Source organism: Desmodus rotundus, chromosome 12 (assembly GCF_022682495.2).
Source record: "Desmodus rotundus isolate HL8 chromosome 12, HLdesRot8A.1, whole genome shotgun sequence".
Taxonomy (NCBI): domain Eukaryota; kingdom Metazoa; phylum Chordata; class Mammalia; order Chiroptera; family Phyllostomidae; genus Desmodus; species Desmodus rotundus.
The window spans coordinates 2,743,200-2,763,996 of NC_071398.1; the positions used below are offsets into that span (position 1 = coordinate 2,743,200).

A 20,797-nucleotide genomic window follows, 5' to 3' on the forward strand; every position below is an offset into this window, starting at 1 on the left:
TTACTGGCTGGGGTCATTTTGAAAATAGAAAACCGTTTTTTTTGGCAAAGCTGCACAAAGTTCCCATGGCTGTGGACAAAAGATGACCGTAACGATGGGGCTGGTTACTCGACTTCCTCGTTACCTTCTGAGGCTAAGACAACTTGAGTCAGGGGAGACTTGAGTCAGGGGAGTGTGCGCCTGGCCAGCGGGCCTGAGAGCTGGGGGGGGAGCAGAGGCTCCGCCCCCTGTGCTGGTGGGAGGGGGGAGAAGGGTGGTGCTCCTGGTAGGGCTCCCACCAAGCCCTGTCATTCACAAGGGCTGGGCACGAGGTGCCATCTAGTGGCACCCGGGCCACACTCACCCACAGCTTGGGTGAAGGACCCCATGGGAGCAAAACTCTCCCACTGACTCTAATTCTGGGGGTGGGGCGCCCATACTTCCTGTTAGTGGGCGGGACGTAGTTATCGCAAGAAAATATACTTTAAGAGGTCCTGTTTTCCCTAACAAAGCAGCTCTTATTTTTTTTTTTTATTTAGAAAGGCTAATCATATCCATTTGTCAATATTTTCAGCTTTAAGGAAAATAGTTTAAAAAACATAAAAACGTCAATACACTCGAGAGTAACTGCTATTAAACAGTTCTGAACAGGCAGAAAATGTAGACTTTCCTTTTACAGAAAATGTTAAATCTGTAATAGCAGCATAATTTATATATAGAAAAAAGCTGGCTTCGAAAACCCAGGTTTTTATACACAAAACACCGGTTTTCCTTCTGTACAAGACAACAGCATCCCCACCAGGAGATGGGTTCTTCACATTGTGTCGCCCCCGCCGCCGCCCCGGCGCGCCAGGCCCTCAGTCCAGCACCATGGCCGACAGCGCGTTCAGGTCTTTCATGTACGGGTGGGCCGCCAGGATCTGGTCGATCTTCAGCCTCTGCTCCGAGTCCGGGAAGATCTTGAGCAGGGCCTCACGCAGCCCGCTGGTCTCGGCGGGGGACCTCTGGGCCGGCATGGGCAGGCTCTGCGGGAGGCCGGGCAGCAGGGGGAAGCGGGGCTGCTGAGGAAGCCAGTGGCCCGGTGGGGGGCCCTGACCCCGTGCCAGAGGCTGGTGGCTGGTGCTGGCTGCCGGGGCGCCCGGGCCTCTGAAGCTGGGGTCAAACATGCCCACGTTTGGCAGGGCGGTGAGCAGGGGCTGCATGTCTCTGTGAACGGAAGCGAGTCCGGTGAGTGGGGCTGTGGGACCAACCAGAGACCCTGGCACTGCCCCGACATCGGAGGAGAGGACGTGAGACTGAGGTCCGGCCGGGCAGGCCCAGACAGCACCTTCCGGGGAGCTGCGCCAGGCACGGGGCTCCTCCCTGGCCACCCCGCCCGCAGGCTGGCTGCACACCCTGGCACCCCAGCAGCACCGGTGCTCCCGGCAGGCACGGGTGTCAGGGCTCCTCTGGAGATTCCGATTCTGTTCGAGGCCCGGCTGGGGAGGCCTCACAGAAAGGGACCCCTGTGGGCGACCGGGCAGCCCCCACCCATCCAGGGGCTGCTTCCTCTCCCTGTGCTCTGGATGGGGAGGTGCTGGCGCCCACAACCTGTGCGCATGTGGGTGTGTGAACTTCCTAATCAGCTCGCACTGCTCTGGCAGAGGCCATTAGGTGAGCGGCAGGACAGGCTCTGCCGCCAGCATGCCCAGGGTGGGGGAGCAGCTGGGGAGCGCACCCCCCATTAGCTCTGACCAGTGAACCTGAGGCTCGCAGGCCTCGGGTCTCAAATCTCCGCAGTGGGTTTCAAGGTTGGATGTTCGGAAGAGAAGAGGGGCACTGGTGTGCAGCGGGTATGGGAATGGCTGCCACTCTCTTCGCGTGGGCAGAGGAGCAGGACCTTTGGGCACTACAGCCTCGTCCGCATAGTAAAACCCAAAGGCCCCAAAGGGAAATGACCGCCAAGACCAGAAGTCCACCTTCTGTGAACTGCACTGGTCTCCTCTGCGTGACGCACCCCCGGCCCCAATGCAAGCCTAGAACCCAGAAAGGGTCTCCCCCCGTGAACGGAAACTCCCCACTGAAAGGTGTTCCTGCCCTGCAAGCTGGGGGAGCTGCTGCCAAACACACCGAAGGGCAGCCTCTTCCAGTTCTGAAAGACAGAAGGCCTGTTGCTGGGTTACGGGACCCCGCCGGTCAGGCACTGAGAATACTGCCGGGAACAGTGCCCATCACCTGAGCCTTCTGGGAAGAGAAACAACACTAGCACTGAGTCAAAACCAAAACAGAAAACCTAAACAACAAACCCAAACCACAACAAAGAAAATGGAAAGTTTCGAATCCATTTCAGAAACATGCAGAGCACTGGCTTCTCCATCCAGTGGGGGCAGAAGGCAACATGGCTCATCAGGTGGTGACTTCTGAGTAGTAAACACCTTAATGTAACAGGCAGAGCACAGGACCGTGGATGTGAATACGGGAAGAACCCCCCCCGCTGCTGCATCTCAGTGGCCTTGCTAACACGGGACCATCAGCCAAACCTGCTTTGTCTTTTCAGACCCACAGGGAAGGCCTGGCCCCCTCCCTTCCTAGGTTAGAACCAAAAAGACCAAAACCGAAAGGACAACAAACGAAGGTTTGGTCTCTTGAGGGTGCTCGCTTGATTAGTCTCCACGTCCACAGCCCCAGCACTAAATACCTAAGGCTATTTAAAAAAAAAATGCCGTTTCCAGTCTCCAGAGACCGTGGCTGCACGAGACGAGCACAGAGGACAGACAGAAGCATGTCTGCACGCGGCACCCGGACAAGGACGCTACCTGAGGGGGACTTCCTTCCGGAGAAAGTCTTCCAGCCGGGGCCCGCTTCTTCCCAGAGGGTCGTCGGGGACCATGAAGATGTCCCCCACAAAGGTGTACTGGAGCAGCCTGCAACAGAGGAGGGCGACAGAGCTGGGGGGACGCTGAGCTCCGACTGCAGCCCCACTGTGCACAGTAGCCACCAGCGTCCCAAGTGACAGTCACCTACAAAATCACAAGGCTGCTTAATTGCCCACAGGGCAAAAGGACACCCACTTCCACCCTTCTGACTTCTCTTCCTGGCACACAGCAGAGTGAGGAGCCCAGAAACAAGCAGCCTCTCTCAGCCTGACTTTCAGTATCACTTTAAAAAGCAAGCTTACAGACGCAGCTTAGGACGCAAAGGTGCGCAACGAAGGGCCGACCGTGGACAGGTGTGTCTGCCGAGAGCCACCCTGGGATGGCCTACCTGAAATTACAGCCGGGAGTGAGCGAGAGACGGGTAGTCAGCCAGTAGCCTCGGGCCAGCCACCCAGCCGGCTCGAACTCCCGACTGGGATGGGGGGCTCTGATTGTCCTTCCAAGTGACCGCCAGACACCACTAATCAAAGTGGTCACCGTCTCTTCCTCATGGGCTCTGCCGCTCTCCTAGAGCTGCCCCTGCACCTCTGTCTGCCCCCCCTCCAGTGTGCGTTCTTTCCAAGCAGCTCACATCTCTCTTCCCCAAATGTGACGTGTAAAAGCGCCCCAACCCCAGGGCCGCAGGCTGCTGTCCTCTCCCCCCAGCCCTGCGGCTGGTGGTTCAGACTCCTCAGGGGAGCACAGAAGGAACAAAATGCAAACACAACCCACAGCAAACAGTGGAACCACTCTAGCAAGGACAAAGGAGGAAATACTACCTTTTCGTAATAATTTCTCTCCAAGAGACAGACTCGGTCACGAACTCTCTAAAGTTGTCATTCGTTACAATGATGCCGCCAGTCTTGTCCGCCAAGTGCAGCAGAAACCTGCGGAGACAGGAGAGAGGTGACCTCGGGCAGGGGGACTGCACCATACGGAAACACAGGGCCCTCCTCACGGGAGCACCGGAGCGCTCAGCCACAGCTGGGTGCCAGACCAGTCGCGCCCTTGCCGACTGCAGGCCAGCCAAAGGGCTGACCCCCCTGAGACCGCCAGCACGGTTATGAAAGGAGGCCTGGCTCTCACGCCGCCTTCTCGTGTTTTCCAGGAATTGTCTCATCAGTAAATGGTGGTGGTGAGATGGCGCGAGGAGGCCCGAGCGCATAGGGGCTGGGGCTGAGGCTGGCTGCTGGACTGTCAGCCCTCCAGGCCCTCTTTCCGCAGGCTCCCCTCTTCCGCCCTGGCTGAAGGAGATTATGTCCAGAGCTCCCACTCTGTCTTCCAAGTTACGGACTCACTCAACTCCACCTTCTGAAAAGACACTTGTCCTGGCTAGTGTGGCTCAGTGGACTGAGCAGCGGCCTGTGAACCAAAAGATCGCCAGTTCGATTCCCCGTCAGGGCACTTGCCTGGGTTGTGGGTCAGGTCCCCAGTTGGGGGCGTTTCTCTTCCTCTCTTTCTCCCTCCCCCACCTCTCTCTAAAAATAAATAAAATCTCTCTAAAAAAAAGACGCATGGCGATAAAAAATAAAGGTTCTGAATTAAACAGGAAGAGGAGTCGCGTAGCTGCTGGAATTATCCATGTTCAAACCCTCTTCATGAAAGACTTGGGAGGATAATGGAAGGTTCTGTTTTTGGCTTTTTAATCCTCCCCTGAGGACTTGTCTATTGATTTCAGAGAGAGGAAGTGTGGGCGGGGGTGGGAAGAGAAACATCCACTGGTAACCTCCCCTATGCATCCCAACCAGGGAGTGATTGAACCCGCAACCGCGGTATGTGCCCTGACCAGGAATCAAACCCACGACCCCTTGATGGATGGACGACACTCCCACCAGCTGGTCCACCCAGCCAGGGCAACAGTGGGAGTTTTGCCCCTTAGGATGATGGCACTGGTCTAGGGCAGCACAAAGACAATGGAGCCGTGAGCTAAGTGGGCCACTAGAATTACAGGTAGAAACAACCGCTAGTTTACTAGTAGTCCTGGGTGTTTAAAGGGAATTAAAACAATAAGAAAACAAGCCTCACCAGTCCCAGAGATCTGAGGAAACCTTGGAGAGTAAACATGATTTAGCACTTCGGACTCACTAAGGAGCACTTCACAAGTCACTTCTAACGGGCACGGGTGGTGAGAGGTGGCGCCCACCCAGAGGATTGGAGAGCGCCAGGCCGCTGTGTGCACGAGCTGTAGGGCAGGACCCACCCTCCTGTCCACTACAGACCCAGGGGGGCCACACCACCGAGGACTGAGTCTGAGGGCGGGCCCCCGCCTGCCGGGCACGCACTGCAGTGTGTGTGTGTGTGTGTGGGGGGAGGGTCTGAGGCCCTTTAGGGCCGTGAGCCCTGCTGCCCGCCCTGCCACCTGAGCCCTCAGGGCCCTCCCTGTCCCCCTGCGGGTCCCTTAGCTTCCTCCAGTGCTGCTGGAGGGCTGGGGCTGTGGCGAGAAGCCCCTGGCCCTCCTGCTGGATGGATGTGGGCTGTCCTCTCCAGGTCCCCAACCCCACCATGTCCCCTTCTCACCCACCAGACTACCACCCACTAGCTTGGGTTCTAAGCTAAACTCAGTCCCTAGTGGGGGGCATGTTCGGGGTGGGGGGGAACACTGAGGCAAACCCTCTAGGGCTGTGAGTGGCATAGGCCAAAGGCACACAAAGAGGTGACCGCAGGACAGGCAGCCACCACTCAGGTCCCCACGGACACTACAGGCTTGCTCTTGCTGGCTTGGCCCCCCAGAGGGTGGAGGGCTGGTTTGCGCACCACTGGTCACGTCTGGACTCTGCTCTGGGTGGCGAGCTCCTCGGGACCAGAAGTGTGTCTGAACTGTGTGTCCCAGGGCCCCGCCCCGCCCCGCCCCGCCCCTGGGCCTGCCTGGTGCTGGGCGAAGCTTTTAGAAACAGATGTGAAGGGTGCAGAGGCTGCACCGGCACCCGCCTTCCGAGCGACACACCAGCCTATGGGTGCAGTTTCTTCCCAGTCCCCCCCGCCCCCGCCAGCCAAGACCACCTCCCACTGCACAGCAGAAACTCTGGGGGCTCAGGCACAAAACAGTCACGAGACAGGCAATGCTTGAGAACCAAGAAAGCTGAGACAAGAAAACGTTACTTTTAGCATGCACCAAAAAAGACAGTAATTCAATACCTGCTTTTCCTAATGGATTCCCAGTCGTGTTTCATTTAAGAAGACTGAGAAATTCTAACCGAACAGCTTATTTAAAGTGTTCCTGCACCGTGCGGCGAAGATGATTAAACAGGTAGCATCAACGACCATACACATGAAAGTTCCCCACAGGGGGCAGCGCGTCCCTCCAGGACGTGGGTGCGGACGCACGACGACACGCCTCGTGGAGCAGGCAGCTGGCTCCTCCCCACCCCGCCCGCCTCAGGAAGGAAAGCGGCCTTCATACCTGTCGTCATGGGAAGCAATTCTCTCTCCAAAGACCATCCGAGCGGGAGTCAGAGACAATATTCCAAGCTCCTGGAGCTGGGTTAAGAAGTGCTGTTCTGTTTACGGAACAAGTTGGATACACATTCAGAAAGAGACTATCTTCCCGCTGTTTACGTAAACGAACGTACCCCAAATGTTGCACGTGGAGAGTGGTGGGGACCCTGTGTTTCTGCTGACTCAGGCAGACTCAAGGTCACTAACTCACTGGAGGAAAAATCAAGCAAAACATGTACTAAGGCAAATGCAATGTAAAAACGGACAAGCAATTTTTGAACATAAAAAAGTTCAGCTCATTTGCTTCTTAAATTAACCAGAGTGAGCCACAAACCTGTAAGTGCTGAGCCCTACTACCGAGGACTCTTGGACAGCCCCGTGACAAGCAATAGCGGACGAGGGTGACGGCCGAAGCCCCGTCGGGGCCGGGAAGAGTGATGGGAGAGGCAGCAGGAGGACCCGCTCTCTTGCTGCTCTGCCGGGACCCCAGCAGGGCCTGCAGGGTCCCCACCAAGACCTAGTCACGGTCTCCCTCTGGTTGCCGCCCCAGCCACTCAGTCACTGGTGCAAACATGTGCTGATTCTCACGGGGGTGTCCTGACAGAGGAGAAAGGAGGGCCAGAGCCACATTCCAGAAGACCAGTCTCGGGCAAAAAAAGCAGCCAAATGCTCAGGGCCTGAGACCCCGGCCCTGCCCCCACTACAGGGGCGCTCGGCACTGGCTCGCGCGCCAGCGCCGACACAGGGCTTTACTGTCCCAGCCACGTGCCGTGCGCAAGGCCCACCAGACTCGTCCAGGGGCCGACCTGCAAAAATAACTACAGGACGCGTGGGTCTGCCTCGCCCGCCAGCACCTGCTGGGAGGGAAGCTGCTCCTCGGGGAGCACAGGCCCTGCCCCCAGTGCAGCGGGGGCCACGTCGGACCGCCCGGTCAGTGCGGTGGGCACATTCTGCCTTCTCCTCCTGCCTCCTGATTTACTGCTCCTCTCTGGGCGCTCAGGCACTCTGTGCGGGGCCGCCCGAGAGGGCCCTGCCGTGGGGCTTCCCACCACAGCCTGGGTGACAGACCCAGCCGGAGTTTCTCTCAACTCAGTGTTTCACGATTCACAGTAAGTTCAAGCCTCTGTGTGCGGCCTGCAGGTCGGCCATGCAGAACCGTGTGATTCGCAGAAATTATTTATATCCGCAATTAAGGAGACCAGTAAAGACGTTCTATTTCAGGGTTCCAAATTTATCAAGTGACCATTTTCAAAAATAATACTGAAAGGAGCATGATGGAAAAGAATAAGTTTGTTTAAAAAAGAGGCAGATTTGACCTGCTGTACTACTAGAGAAGTGTACACCTGAACCCTAAGGACTTAATATTATTAAGCAGTGTCACCCCGGGAAATTCAATTAAAAAAGAGGCAGAAACCCAGCTTAAAGGAAGGATAAAGGTCTCAAGGCCTTAGGAAAGCTTTTGTGCCACAGAAGGCACTCCCGCGAGTCCCCGCAGGGAGGGCCGCGGTGGCGGTGCCCCTCGCCCGAGTGCGCTTCCCGCCAGCCCCCTCTGCGGCGGTTGTTATGGGTGCGGCGACACACCTGCCACTTCGTGTTCGCAGCTGCTGCCTGTGTCACAGGAGGTGTGTGCTGCAACCACAGGCCGACTCGTCAGACCTCGAGTCAGAAGCCCAGATGGTTGGCGTGCCTCACCTGTGACGTTGGGGTCGCGCCTCGTCCTCCACTGCGGGACGAACACGGTGATGTTCCTGTTCCCGAGCTTCCAGAAGTACTCGACCGCGATGGCGATCCCGCGGCAGGAGAAGAACTTCTTCAGGCCGTGGCTGCGGGGAGCAACGAGACTGTTCAATGAAGCAGGAGCGTGACGTGGTCGCTGTGCCTGCTGCCCCTCTGAGCTTCGGGGTGCTGCTTGTTTGCGGCACCTTTCACTTGTGGTTCTTAGATGAAGAGCCCATTCTAAAGCTCCCTGCCTGGTCCCCAGCCTCTAAGAACCTTCCACAAATTCTGCCAGGAGACCTGTCGCCAAAGCTGAGGTGGCTGTGAGCACCATGACCCCAGGTGTCTCGCCGTGGAGGGCTCTGCACCCTTTATGGGGACCGCAAGGCACACAGGCTGCCGCGTGGGGGTGTGGCTGAGCTGGAAGGACTGGGGCCCTGCAAGCCGCCTTGGCAGCACCGCTCAGCCCTGCTGATGGGAAAAGGTTTGCACGAATGGGTGGTGAACGACCCCTGGTAGAGGGGATGAAAAAATGCCCTCTGCCCCAAAGTCAGGCAAGAAATTTTAAAAGAAACAATAAAAAAAAATTTACACTTTATTCTTTGGCAGTTAAGTAAAAGTAAAGGTTGAAGAAGTGTTTGGAATTCTGCCAGTGGCAATCCACCTGCTGACCCATGAGATGAGAAAGAACCCCCCCCACAAACTGCGCTGTTCCAGTTTGAGACGAGCAGAACGCACCTCCCTGGCCCCCACGGTCACCTGTGTGCCCAGGACATTAACTCCTGCACCTCCAGGCCAGTGTCTCTGCGTCAGAACCGCTTGGTGGATCTGCCCCTCCCTCGGAAGTCCTGCCCGGTGAGCTTGCGCGGCCCCACCCACCCCCAGCTCCCATTGGACTGACCTTGAAACGCAGGCCCAGGTCTCAGACAGATCCAGTGTCTGGCTGCGTGCTCCCCCGACACCTGAAGACACCTGACTCGTCAGAAGGGATCTGGCCACCAGCCCCCACGCGTCACCACACTCACGACCTGGGCCTGGAGGTCCAGCCTTTCCTGAGGCCGCGCTCCTGCAGCGGATCCCTTACACCTGCCCTGCTCCTCCCTCCAAGGGGCTCAGGACTCCAGCCTCCCTCCCCTCCCCTCCAAATGCTTTCCTGCCCTGTGCCCCCAAGACACAGAAGCTGGGGGGAGCCAGTACACTGATGGGCCTGTCAGGTAAGCGGAAAAGAACAGCCCACGAGGGACAGAGCCACTTGCCCAGGCTGCACTGCCAGAGGGCGGGTGAGTGGGGGGTCCGATTTGGCCCCCTCCCCCTGGGCCGGGGCCCTTCCTGGGACCCCACAGTGGTACCGCCCCTAGGGATCTGTCCTCACGGTGGAGGAGTGGGCTGGACACACAGCAAACACCTAATGTCCAGAAGTGTGCCCTGGAAGCACCTTTTAGAGGCAGGAGCCCACTGTTCCTCAGTGAGCCCCAAATGAGAGACCACACAGGTGTGAGCACACCCCAGGACGCATGCAGTACACCCATTCCTGGTGAGAAAACCCAGCGGTCTGTTCACCCAGAAGTGTCCAAAATAGGGCAAGAATGTAGCAATGTGACATTTGTTATAGGAAAATAGATTGGAGGTAGCTTTTGTAGAGGAAGGGGGTCTCTCTTTTTTTTAATCTTTTAAAGGAATAAATCATTCTAATGGCATCACAGACAGGACAGACCTAGAGGGGATGCCAACAACAGCCTGATAAGATCAAGTCACTTTTGGCACCCTGAAAACTCTCTAGCAGAGAACACAGACATTTCCCCAGAAAATACAACCACAGAAGAAAATCAAGTGGACCCATACTGCTGTCCTCAAAATACTCGAGGGTCCGTCCTGCCTCAGCCCCCACCGTCTCGGGGCCCTTGTGTCTCAGCCAGCGCGCTCGCTGTCAGGGAAGCCCAGCCGGCTACCGGCTGTGACTCAGAGACCGTGCGCACCTCCACAGTGACACCCCCACCTCTGAGGAGGTGCGTGAGCGCTCCCAGGACCAGCCGCAGACAAATGCGCACTAGGCTGAGAGGCTGGGTGAGCCAGCTGGACAGGCAGCGCCCTGCCCCTGCCGGCCCACGAGTGGGAGCGCGCCACACATCGGCAGCTTGTCTCCCACCATAGTGCAGGCAGTCGCCCAGAAGGAAGGGTGCCAGATGACAGAGAACTGATAAAAGCTGATGACAGTCACAGAACCAGAGAGGGCAGTGTGGGGAAATAGTGAAAATCCCTTTCTGATTTACCCGGGAAAGAGGAATTTCCTTCTACAGCTCCCACTTTAATAAAATTAGCCCTGGAACTCGGGCGCAGAAAGACCAGCAGGAAGAATGGTTGAAGCGCACAGTGGTGGCAGGCGAAGGGGCACCCCGCAGCTACGCGGAGCTCTGCCTGCTCTCCTGCCGGAGCAGGCCGCGTCCCCCGCCCCCAGCGAGCTGGCCACCCCAGTGGAGTCCAGCTGCACGCCGCAGCAGTTCCCACTTCCTCACCCCGACTCCTTCCTGGGCACGAAGGGGAAAACCCAGGCCAGACGCGTCTCAGCGGCGGTGCTCCGAGGGGCGTTCTGGGATTTCTCACGCTGTGTGTGAGCTGCAGACCCTGAGCTGGCGGCGAAGAAACCAGGGCTTTGCGGAAACCGGGGGATGGGCGGGCCGGGGCTGCTCTGGGGTGGGGTTCCAAGAACCTCTTGCTTAAGGGCTCCACTGTCTGTGTTAACCACTTCCCCAGCAGCGGGGTTAGACGAACCAGGCTGGCAGGGCTCAGGCCACGCACTGCGCTGTGCCCCGAGGCCCCCACCCTGAGGTGGGCTTTGCAGGGGACCACAGCACAGGCCCGAATCTTGCCCTGCCTTGCCCTGGACCAGATCCTTAAGCCACTTTATGGTATGCAAATCACAGATAATCTTTACCTCACAAAACTGTTTCGAGGGTTGTGTTTTAAAAGATAAAGTACAGTACCTGACACATAAGTTTCGGCTTTAAGATTCCAAATACTTGTTGAATTAAATATATGGCCTCAGCCACAGTTTAACCTAAAATGATCCCTGAAATAGCAATTGGAATTGAAATTGTAAGTGGGTGGTGAAAAGTCATTCTACAAAGCCCGATCTTCAACAACCTCCTCTTCACTCCCCTCAGCACACTGCGACCGAGCGCCCGCCCTGTGCCGGCGCTGACTCCGGGGTGGCTCGGGCCACACAGACACGGCCACGCTCCGTGGAATGGACAGGCGGAAACTCACACTTCATACTGAAACAACTAATTTAGAGCAAGGGCTCATTTCTTCCAACCTTCCCAAAGTCTGAGGGAGACACACAACAAAATCGTTTTTGCAGTGAACAACTCGGTGGCATTCAACTCGTTCCCTGTGCACAACCACCACTTACTCTTGTTCCCAAACATTTCATCACTGCAAAACGAAACCTATACCCAGTAAGCAGTTCCTTTCCAGAATAGGTTAATTTCAATTCCTGATATTCTGAAATCCGTCTGCATTAAACTGCGAATCTGTCTTCTTTGTAAAAGTGGGGCTTTTAACCTTAAGACAGCTGTGAATTCAGAGAAAACCAACGGCTTCCCAAACCAATCAGTTCTCACAAAAACTGATGCCCCTCAGCGTGCGGTCACCCTCCGCGCACTGATTCAGAGGGTTTCCAGGGATGGTGCTGTGCCCGAGGGTGCAAGGAAGCACGTGGGTGGGCGTGGGCAGTCCCCGGACTGGGGGAGGGAGGCGCTACGGCCCCAGGGGCAGGACAGACCACCCCAAATCCCAGCAGCCACCCCGCTGAGAAGCAATGACTGCTCCAAAAGGGCTTTCCGAAGAGAAGAGCGTCACCACCACCACCGACTCTGCGTCAATCTGCGTTTCCTCTCCTGTGAGCCCACTTGGGACCTCTCTCCACGCACGGAAGGTGAAGACGGGGTCACGGCCCCTCACAATCAGGACCTACATGTTGCGCCGTTTGCTCTGGTGCTGGGCTCTGGCTGGGGCGACCATGACCGCACAGTGCACTTGGCGGGGAGGCTGCGCCCCCAAAGGAGCCGCCCACAAGCCAGGGCAGCGACAACGAGCAGCAGTGTTCGGGAATGAAGACGGCGTATGCGCATTTTTACTGCCTCTCTTCTAACTTCAGCGGGAAACACTGACTCTCAGCGAAGAACAGCATCAACAATTCATTCAAAAACTGAAACTCCAAAGAACCTTCTATTTTAAAAACACACACTAAAATATTTGTAGTGAAGTGACAAACCTGAGACTGCCTTCACAATGGCCTGGGAGGAAGGCCCAGGCCGGGGGAGGGAAGAAATGGCTGACACGTGGCCGCGGACAGGCCGTGAGCCAGACCTACGGAGCTGGGCGACAGGCCTGCCACGGGCATCCCAAGTGCACCCGACACGGGGTTCCCTGTGCCCCTGTGCTACCTTCTTGTGTAGTTATTTGAAAACGCTACCAAAAATTTAACAAAACAAATAAATACCTAAACACACACATCTCAGTAGTGAGCTTATCTGCAATCTCACACGGAGCATCCCCGAGAGATGAAGGTGTGAACGAACCTCTCAGCCCCCTCAGCAGAGGCCGCAGAGACCTCAGCAATACAGAGAAACACTGCAGCCGCTCTCCTTCTGTCCGCCTTTCCTAAAACGCAGTCGTCAGGGGAACGACTGACTTTGAAGACTGGGAGGGAGGCCTCACCGGGCGGGCGGTCGTAGAAATGGTGTGATAAAACATGTCCTTTGGACAGGGGGAGACGAGAGGCAACAGACCACAGCAGGGGAACTCAGCAGGCAGGAGGCTGCCCCAGGCCAAAGGCTGCCGCCCCCCTAACTTAGCCACCATGTTGAACTGCCCCTCACAGAAGACCCCAGGCCCCCAGCAGGAGTAAGACAGGGTGCACAGAAACGATCACTTAGCTGTTTTTACTATAAACAAATACAGGAAGTTCGGTGAGAGCAGAGGCCCACAAAAGAGCTCATCCCGACGAAGCTCCTTAGGAAGCAGACAGCGGTCACCCCATCAGCGGAAGTGACGAGAGCACATCACCGCCACGGCCACAGCCGGCTCTGGGCCAGGCACCGGCACAATGTGGCAAACACAGGAAACCCTTTTTGCCCGCAGCGCCAGCCTTGCACCCCCACCCTAATGGCATTCACGGTATTGAGAATCCAGCGACAAGTCAGTCAGTCTTAGTAAGAGGAAGTCTCTACACTGCTTACCACTGGGCGAAGCCACGTGGAGAGAGAACTTTCTATCCTCTCCTGCCCGGGAACGTGGGGTCCCCAGGGTGCAGCCAAGTGCACAGCTCTGGAAGACGGAACAACAAAGCTTTCCCAACCAGCTGCTCCCCGCCGCCCCCGCCCCCAGGGAAGGCCACAGATCAGCCAAGCAGACACAGCAGTCCCTACAAATGCATGTCATCCGGGGACGCGGCGCAGGGCCCTACGTGAAACCGTCGCACGACGGGCAGAGCACTTACGTGATGGCGACGTTGCTCCCGTCTATAACGATGTGCTTCAGATCTGTCCTTCCCGGTTCGTTTTTCAACTCCAGCTTGTAGGGCACTTTCAGAGTATCTCGGAACCTTTGAACGCCCGTAACCGAGCAGTCGATGTGATCGGAAAGCCCCGCCAGCCTCGCGTCAGCGGCCGAGGGTGACAGCGGGGGCCACGGCGCTGGTGGGGGAAAGGGCTGGCAGTTTGGCTTAGACTGAGGAGAGCCACAGCAGCCGGGACGGCTCTCCGAGGCAGACTTGAGAGGGTTTGGAAGCAAGGGCTCTCCTTGCTGCCGCACACCGTTTTCAGGAAAAACGGGAATTCTGGGTTGGTGACCTGCCACCCCTCTCGAAACAAAGCTGACTTCTTTGGGACTTGGAGGGGCGACAGAGGGTGCGGGGCCGTCCGTTTCAAGGTCCACGTTCCCCAGGTAGCTCTGATGCGAGCCCCAGGGGTCTTGTCTCGGCTCCCGTGGCGCTGTTCTGAGCGCGTTAGCTTTGCAGTTCGAGGTGCACGGTTTTGACTCGACTCTGAGTGGAGACTGGGCAGGCCTGGGCGTCACGCTCTGCTGCGCCTGAGCCTGTGTCTTCTTTGGGGCCGAATCCACCGTGAGCTCGTTCACGCTGCTGCAAACACCCTTACCTCTGGCTTTGCTGGTCTCTGGAGACATGGTGCCCGACGAAAACTCTCTGTCTTCTTGGAATCTTTTATTTTCTTTTTCAATTTCCTCTAGGAGCAGTAACGGTTCGGTAGATGGCCCATACTCCCGAATGACCTTTTCAACAATTTCCTGGGAATAGCCCATGGTTTTAAAAAAGTTGACCAGGATGTTGTGTTCCATTTCCTCAGTAGTGTCTTTTCCATCTGGCCCGACAAGGTCAGGGTCAGCAGGCGAGTCGGACAGGTCGACGGCCGCACTCCCAGCCAAGGCCTTGCCGTCCTGTAGGAGCTCCAGCTCTTGAGTGCTTTCCAGAGAAAACTGTTTCTTGGTGTGCCTTTCTTCAGAGTCGGAGGACCGCCTTTTGTGGCACACCCGGCCTCTGCAAAGCGCCTCTGCGTCGGGGGTCAGGCCGTTTATTGGGACGAAAGGTGCCTCCCGTGTGCCAGACAAGACATTGTCCATTTGTTTTGTAAGCTCGGTAACAGGGGACCCAGCTTTCTGCCTCACCTCCTGCTGCAGGACCGTCCCATCTGCTGCGGTGGCCGGCGGCCCCGGGGCGGTGCCCTGCAGAGACTCTGCCTGCTCGGAGTCCCAGGCCTCTCGGGCACCCTTGTCGTCTCCGGTTGGAAAGGGGCCGTCCTCCTCCCCCTGCGAGAGAGTCAGCAGCTCCTTCTTCAGGGCGGGGGGCAGCAGCAGCAAGTCCATCGTGTAGCTGTCTGCATGGGCTTCCACAAACTGTTTGAATTCCCTTTTCACCTCTGACTCCTTCTGACTGCTGGGCAGGTTCTCGTTGCTCTCGAAGAGCTTCACAAACTGCTGAATGTGGCTCCGGGCCATGACCACAGCTTCCGCACTTCCTCGGATGCCAAGGAGCCCGGTGTCCAGGACGCAGAGATCGGCACAGGTGTCCTGGATCAAGCTCTTCAGAAACAGGCCCTGCGCCCCAACGAAAATGCAGTGCACGGCTTTGGGGTAGCATTCCCTTTCTTCCAGCTCAGGTTCACAGATTCCTTTAATATACTCCTGCAAGGAGAAGAATTAGATCAGTTTACAATAGCTCTTCATAACACGGATTATGTTACACGTGTAATTACAAATGTCAAGCCGTACAAAAGTCAAAAGCAGGAGGGTCCGACCTGTGGGCCCAGGACAGAACCGGAAATGTACTTAAAGCGTTATGAGGGTTTTTTGTGATTACGTGTCGCCATGCTTTTTATGTGTGGCCCAAGACGACTCTTCTTCTTCCAGTGTGGCCGAGACGCCAAGAGGTTAGACACATCTGGTCAGGAGCATGTGGGAAAAGGGCCACACTTTAAAGAAAGAATTGCAAGGAACATATACAAGCTAACTGCTTCTACAGAAGCCGGAAACGCTGATCTGACTGAGCCTAGGAGGCAGGGAGCGTTCAGCGGGGCACCTTGCAATGTGATGTCAGGCCTGGCCGAGTCCAGAGCACGGCGGCGACTTCCGAGGCCAGGCTCCCTCACACCCGTGAAGAACGGACACCTTTGTCTGCCACTAGTCACTTATTACCACGGTGACGTACTCAAGAGACAAGATAATCAGGTCAAACAAATCACTCCAGAACCAACCTTGACTTTTGCTTCACTACTGACATAGTTTCCAAATAAAACATAATGATTTGTTGAACACATTAAAAAAAGAAAAAAGATTAACTTAGCAAAAATTTTTCCCAGCTGGCTGGAACAGTGTATATAGCCTATGTAACTTGATGCCTGTTTTCTAAGAAAGACCAGACTGTTTAAATGCAGGCCTACACACGAAGAACCAGAGAACCCTGGACCGCACCGCGTTCTTGGATGTGATGCGGGGTTTCTGGTGAGATTTCGCACCGAAGGGGCCTGCATGCCACACGGAAGGGAACTGTGCTCTCTGGGAACAGGCTGCTGCACGAGGCAGAAGTGCGTGAATCCAGCAAGCACGTGCGCGCACACGCCAACAGTGGAACAGGCTTTGTTCGTCACTCGGGCACTGGAGCCCGTTCCCGACTCCGGCCCCAGCCATACAACCGGGGACCTGGCTCCAGTCCCCTAACCCTCTCCAAGCCCAGCTCCTGCATCCGTAGAGAGATGAGAGACGGAAAGGCGGTGCAGTCCTCTAGTTGAGGGGATTCCACGAGATAACAAATGCAAAGTTCTGTCGATAGTGTCTTGCACACTGTAACTGCTTAACTAAATACCACCACCACACTTAAATCATCAATGAAAATTTTCTGAACAGGAATTTGTAAGAAATGAGCCTGGATGCCTGATCGATGCCTCCGAATTAGAGCAACGATCCTGAAAATGGCGCCACTTCCAAGTCCAGCCCAAGCAGCACCGGTTACCGTGAGCCTTTGCTGTGACAACGGCCACACCCCTTCAGTGGGAATGAACACAGAAGTGCGCACACTCTCCTTGCTTACCCACCCACAAGTGGATGAAACACCAAAAACGTGAGAAAGGCATCCCAGAGGGAATGCTCGGCCTAACCAGCAGGATGCTCGGCCGCGACCCTGCTTCCCCTTGTCCGTGGGGATTGCCCTGGGGCGTCGGTGGAGTCGCTGAAGAGTGAAGGCAGTGCGGGCTGCACTCAGAGAGAGCAGCCCCTTTTGTTTAAATTAGAGCAGTTTGCTATTTTTCTAACGCGGCCGATGCAGGAAGCACACAGCACCCTTACCGATCACCCTTTCACCACGGAGGGGCTGGCGGCACTCAACACTGATGTCGGGGTCCCAGAAAACCTCCCGACGGACGTTTTGCCGCCTACTGCCTGTCTGCACCCACGCCGCGTTTGGGCCGTGGTTTGAAGTTGTTTCTTTGAAACAGTTTATTTTGAAAACATCATAGGTTCGCAGGAAGTTGCAAAGATAGTACACAAAGATTCTGTGTACTCTTCACCATTTCCTCCAATCATCACATCTGACTTAGTTATCGTGCGGCATCAGACCCAGGGAAGCTGCCTCGACACAGTGGGTGTGGCTGGTTCTGCGCCCGTCCATCCCCCGAATATGTGTAGATTGCTGAACCACCACTTCGACCACGATGCAGAATCACCCCGGATGGGAAGGAAGACTTCCTCCAAGTCAGCCCTTCACAGTCACGTTCACCCCGCTTCACCCACTGCCCCTACCTCCCTGCAGCCACTAATCTGCTTCCCTCGCCACACCTCCGTGACTTCAAGAGTGTTATGTAAATAGGTCGGACAGTACGGGACTGCTGAGGTTGGCCCTCTTACTCCACATGCCGCTCCCGACACCCACCGGCGCCGTCCTGCACACCCACACTGCACTCCCACCAACCACTGGGTGCTACTCCCGGATGTGGACAGACCGTGGGGATTGCACCACCTCCCTACCGAGGGTGCTGTGCCCGTACCTGGCTGGGGCTTTTACACGCCAAGCTGCAGCGAATAGTTACTGGGTGTTAATGGACTTCCTGTCACTTCTCTGGGGTAAATGTCCCTGAGGGCAACTGCTGGTCTCACGGCAAGAGCGTGTTGGTGTCCCAAAATGGCATGGCCGTGTTCCAGAACGGCCGCACCCTGTTCCAGACCCACCAGCACGGGGGGAGAGAGCCAGTGTCCCTCACCCTTGCCGGCATTCGGCACTGTCGTTACAGCGCTGCCCCTTACCCATGGCTCGCCCTTGGCAGCTTCAGCCACCTGCAGTCAATCCGCACGGCTCAGTGACGGGGGGCCTCAGGGAGAGCGGGGTCCTCCTCCCGACAGCCTTGCCTCAAGGCAGCCAGCAGCAGCCGCGAACAAGGGTACCTCGTTCGCGCACTTGACCTTGTCACGCAGGCACGTGCCATCTGCACCGTCACAGGAAGGGTGAGGTGTTTCGAGAGAGACCACATTCACATAGTTCTCATTACAGAATCCTGTTACTGCGGTTCCGCTTCACTGCTGCCGTTCACCTCTTCCTGTGCCGAGCTGATAAACCAAGCGTCACCGCAGGCACACACGTGTATCACACATGCAGGAGAAAGCCCAGTACAGCAGGTCCTCGGACGGCCACCACACCCCGCTGTAACGTCGGCGAGCCGCCGGAGGAACCGCACTCTTACTTACATGAGCCAGGCTGTGGTGAAATGAGTTTCGTCCTACGTTGTTTCACTTGAAGTCGCAGCCATTTTCAGCTATTTTGGTTCCTCTGCCTTTCCACACAATTTTACAGATAGTCTTGCTTCGCAACTGCGTGGAACGTGTACACTGATCTGAGGGTCGCTGCCGTCTGCGCATCCCTCCGTTTCTCTGGACCTCGCCCTCCTTCATCAGTGTCCTGTGGTTCTAAGCATGCAAGTCCCGTGCACACTTGCTAGTTTTACAACCTGGCACTTCACCTCCGAGTGACCGGACACGGCGCTGCGTTCTGACTCTAGTTTCTACGTGTGCACTGTTAGTAAATACAAACACAACGGACTGTGCACACCAATCACCATCTTGTGACCTCGCTGAACCTACTTCTAGTTCTAGCATTTTTTTCTTGTAGATTCCTTGGGGTTTTCTATTCAGACAATTACACCATCTACACTTGTTTCCTGGTCTACAAGCCTTCTATTTTATTTTCCTGCCCTACTGCGCCAGTCGGCTTCTCGACACCGTGCTGACAAGCAGCGGGGACAGCTGGCACGCTCGCCGTGCTGTTCACCACCGGGGGAGAAGCCGAGTCTGGTGCCATGAAGCAAGCCAGGTTTGGTAAGTGGATGTTCGCTGCTGTGTTGAGGAAGCTGTCCTGCATGCCACTTTTCCCGGGACACAAGCACGAACGAGCACTGGAACCTGCTAAGCACTTCACTGCGCCCGCTGATGCAGTCGTGGGACTCGTTTCCTTAGCTTGCTCCCGTGTGTCTCGCTGACGACTTCGGGACACCGGACCAGCCTGGTATCCCGGGAGCAATCGCCACGTGGCCACGATGTGTAATTCTTTCACGCACTGACGAGTCACACGTGCACACGTCCTGTCAGGAGTTCCCACGCCCTCTGCATCTACAGTCATGAGAAACTGGGGCCCGCAGTTCTCCTTTGCTTTGCGTCGTCTGTCCGGTTTTAGCACCGGGAGTATACGACGACAAATGAGTAGAGGGGGAGGAAGTGCTCTCTCTTCGCGTGCCCCCTTCAACGGCACTGGCATCTGCGTGCCACCCCCGCCCCTCCGTCACTTAAAACCCCACGGGCACAAACACCATGCCTGGGGTTCCTTTAGCTCGGTCCCTTTCCTCCCCGCCTGCCCTGCCCTTTGTGTTACAGGGATCTCATGCATTACACGGGCCTACATGTGAAATCCCCTCAGACACGTTATAAAACTCACTTTCAACCATTAACTCATTTTAAAGAACTCAAAAGGGGAAAGTGATCTATTATATTCAGCCAGATTTCCATCACTTCTGTCTGAAGAACTTCCTTTAGCAATTCTTTCGGAGCAGGCTGCTGGACTGATTTCTCTTCAGTGGGGTGCTTTATCACGCTTTATTTCATTTTCATTCTCGAAGGATAACCTCACTGGACAGAGAATCTTTGGTTAATCGTTCTTTTTTCCCAGCACTTACAAAATATTATGCTGCTTCTCTGGCGGGCATGGTTTCTGATGGGAAACCTGTACTCATTCTCGTTCACATCCATGTAGCTTTTCTCTAGATGCTTTCTTTCATGGTTTTTAACTGTCTTCAGTTTCCAGCAGCGTGGTTCTGGGGCATCTGGCTGTGAAAGTCTTCAAGTTTATTCCGTGTGTGTTCACTGAGCTTCTGGAAGCGTGATGCCTGAATCTTCCGCCCGTTCGGGAAGTCTTCAGCTGTTATTTCTGCAAACGTTCTCGCCGTGCTTTCCCCTCCACCCCTCTGCTCGGACTAGATCGAGTGCGTGGTTCTCCCTCCACGGGCACCGACTCTCTGCTCTATCATCTCCATTTAAAGCTGAGCCCCTCCGGGGGGGGGGTTACTTATTGAGAGCATTGCATTTTTCAGTTCTAGCCTTTCCATGCGGTTCCTCTATTTCTTTGCTGAAACCTTCTGTCCGTTGCAACGACTGCCTGTTGGAGAACTTTTATGACAGATACTTTAAAGTCTGAGATAAGTTGACGTCTCTGTCACCATGGCGATGGTGTCCGCTGTCTTCTCCCACAAGAACGGACATGTTCCTAGTTCTCCACACGCCAGGCAATGCTGTGTCATAGCCGCCTGGAATACGATGAGACTCTGATCGTGATTAAGTCCCACAGCGGATGTTGACACCTCTGTTCTAGCAGGCAACTGGCCTGGACACAGGCTACAAGCTGCCGGCAGAGAGTCCAACCTCAGTCTGGTTTTTAAAGCGTCCGCAGTGCTATCTGCGTCTGTCTCACGTGTGCTTTCGATTCTCCACGGCAACGCTGGCTGACCCGGGAAAACAGGGCGCAATGCATTCGAAATCCCAAGGGAAACTGACTCTCAGCCTGTCACTCCATGCCCTCCGCAATCCCCATCAAATGTGAGGCGGCACAAAGACACTTCCAGCCATGCCAAAGCCTGAGAAAGTTAGCCCCATGGACTCGCTCCTCGAGAAGCTACCTTACTTAACACAGAGGCCACCAAAAATACGGGAGATAGCTGAGTGAATTT

At 55.9% G+C, this 20,797-nt stretch overlaps 1 protein-coding gene across 1 annotated transcript in view; it reads right to left on the reverse strand.

Annotated features, from left to right (window-relative positions):
* Positions 1-476: 476 nt before the first annotated feature.
* Positions 477-20,797, reverse strand: part of N4BP1 (NEDD4 binding protein 1) — a 35,113-nt gene continuing 14,792 nt past the window's right edge. Inside the window, exons 2-7 of the mRNA XM_053915186.1 lie at positions 13,525-15,224; positions 8,001-8,131; positions 6,274-6,370; positions 3,653-3,760; positions 2,775-2,882; positions 477-1,185 (exon numbers count right to left, since the gene is read on the reverse strand). Of these exons, the coding sequence (XP_053771161.1) occupies positions 837-1,185; positions 2,775-2,882; positions 3,653-3,760; positions 6,274-6,370; positions 8,001-8,131; positions 13,525-15,224 (2,493 nt within the window). The 3' untranslated portion in view covers positions 477-836. The remainder of the gene's footprint in view (positions 1,186-2,774; positions 2,883-3,652; positions 3,761-6,273; positions 6,371-8,000; positions 8,132-13,524; positions 15,225-20,797) is intronic.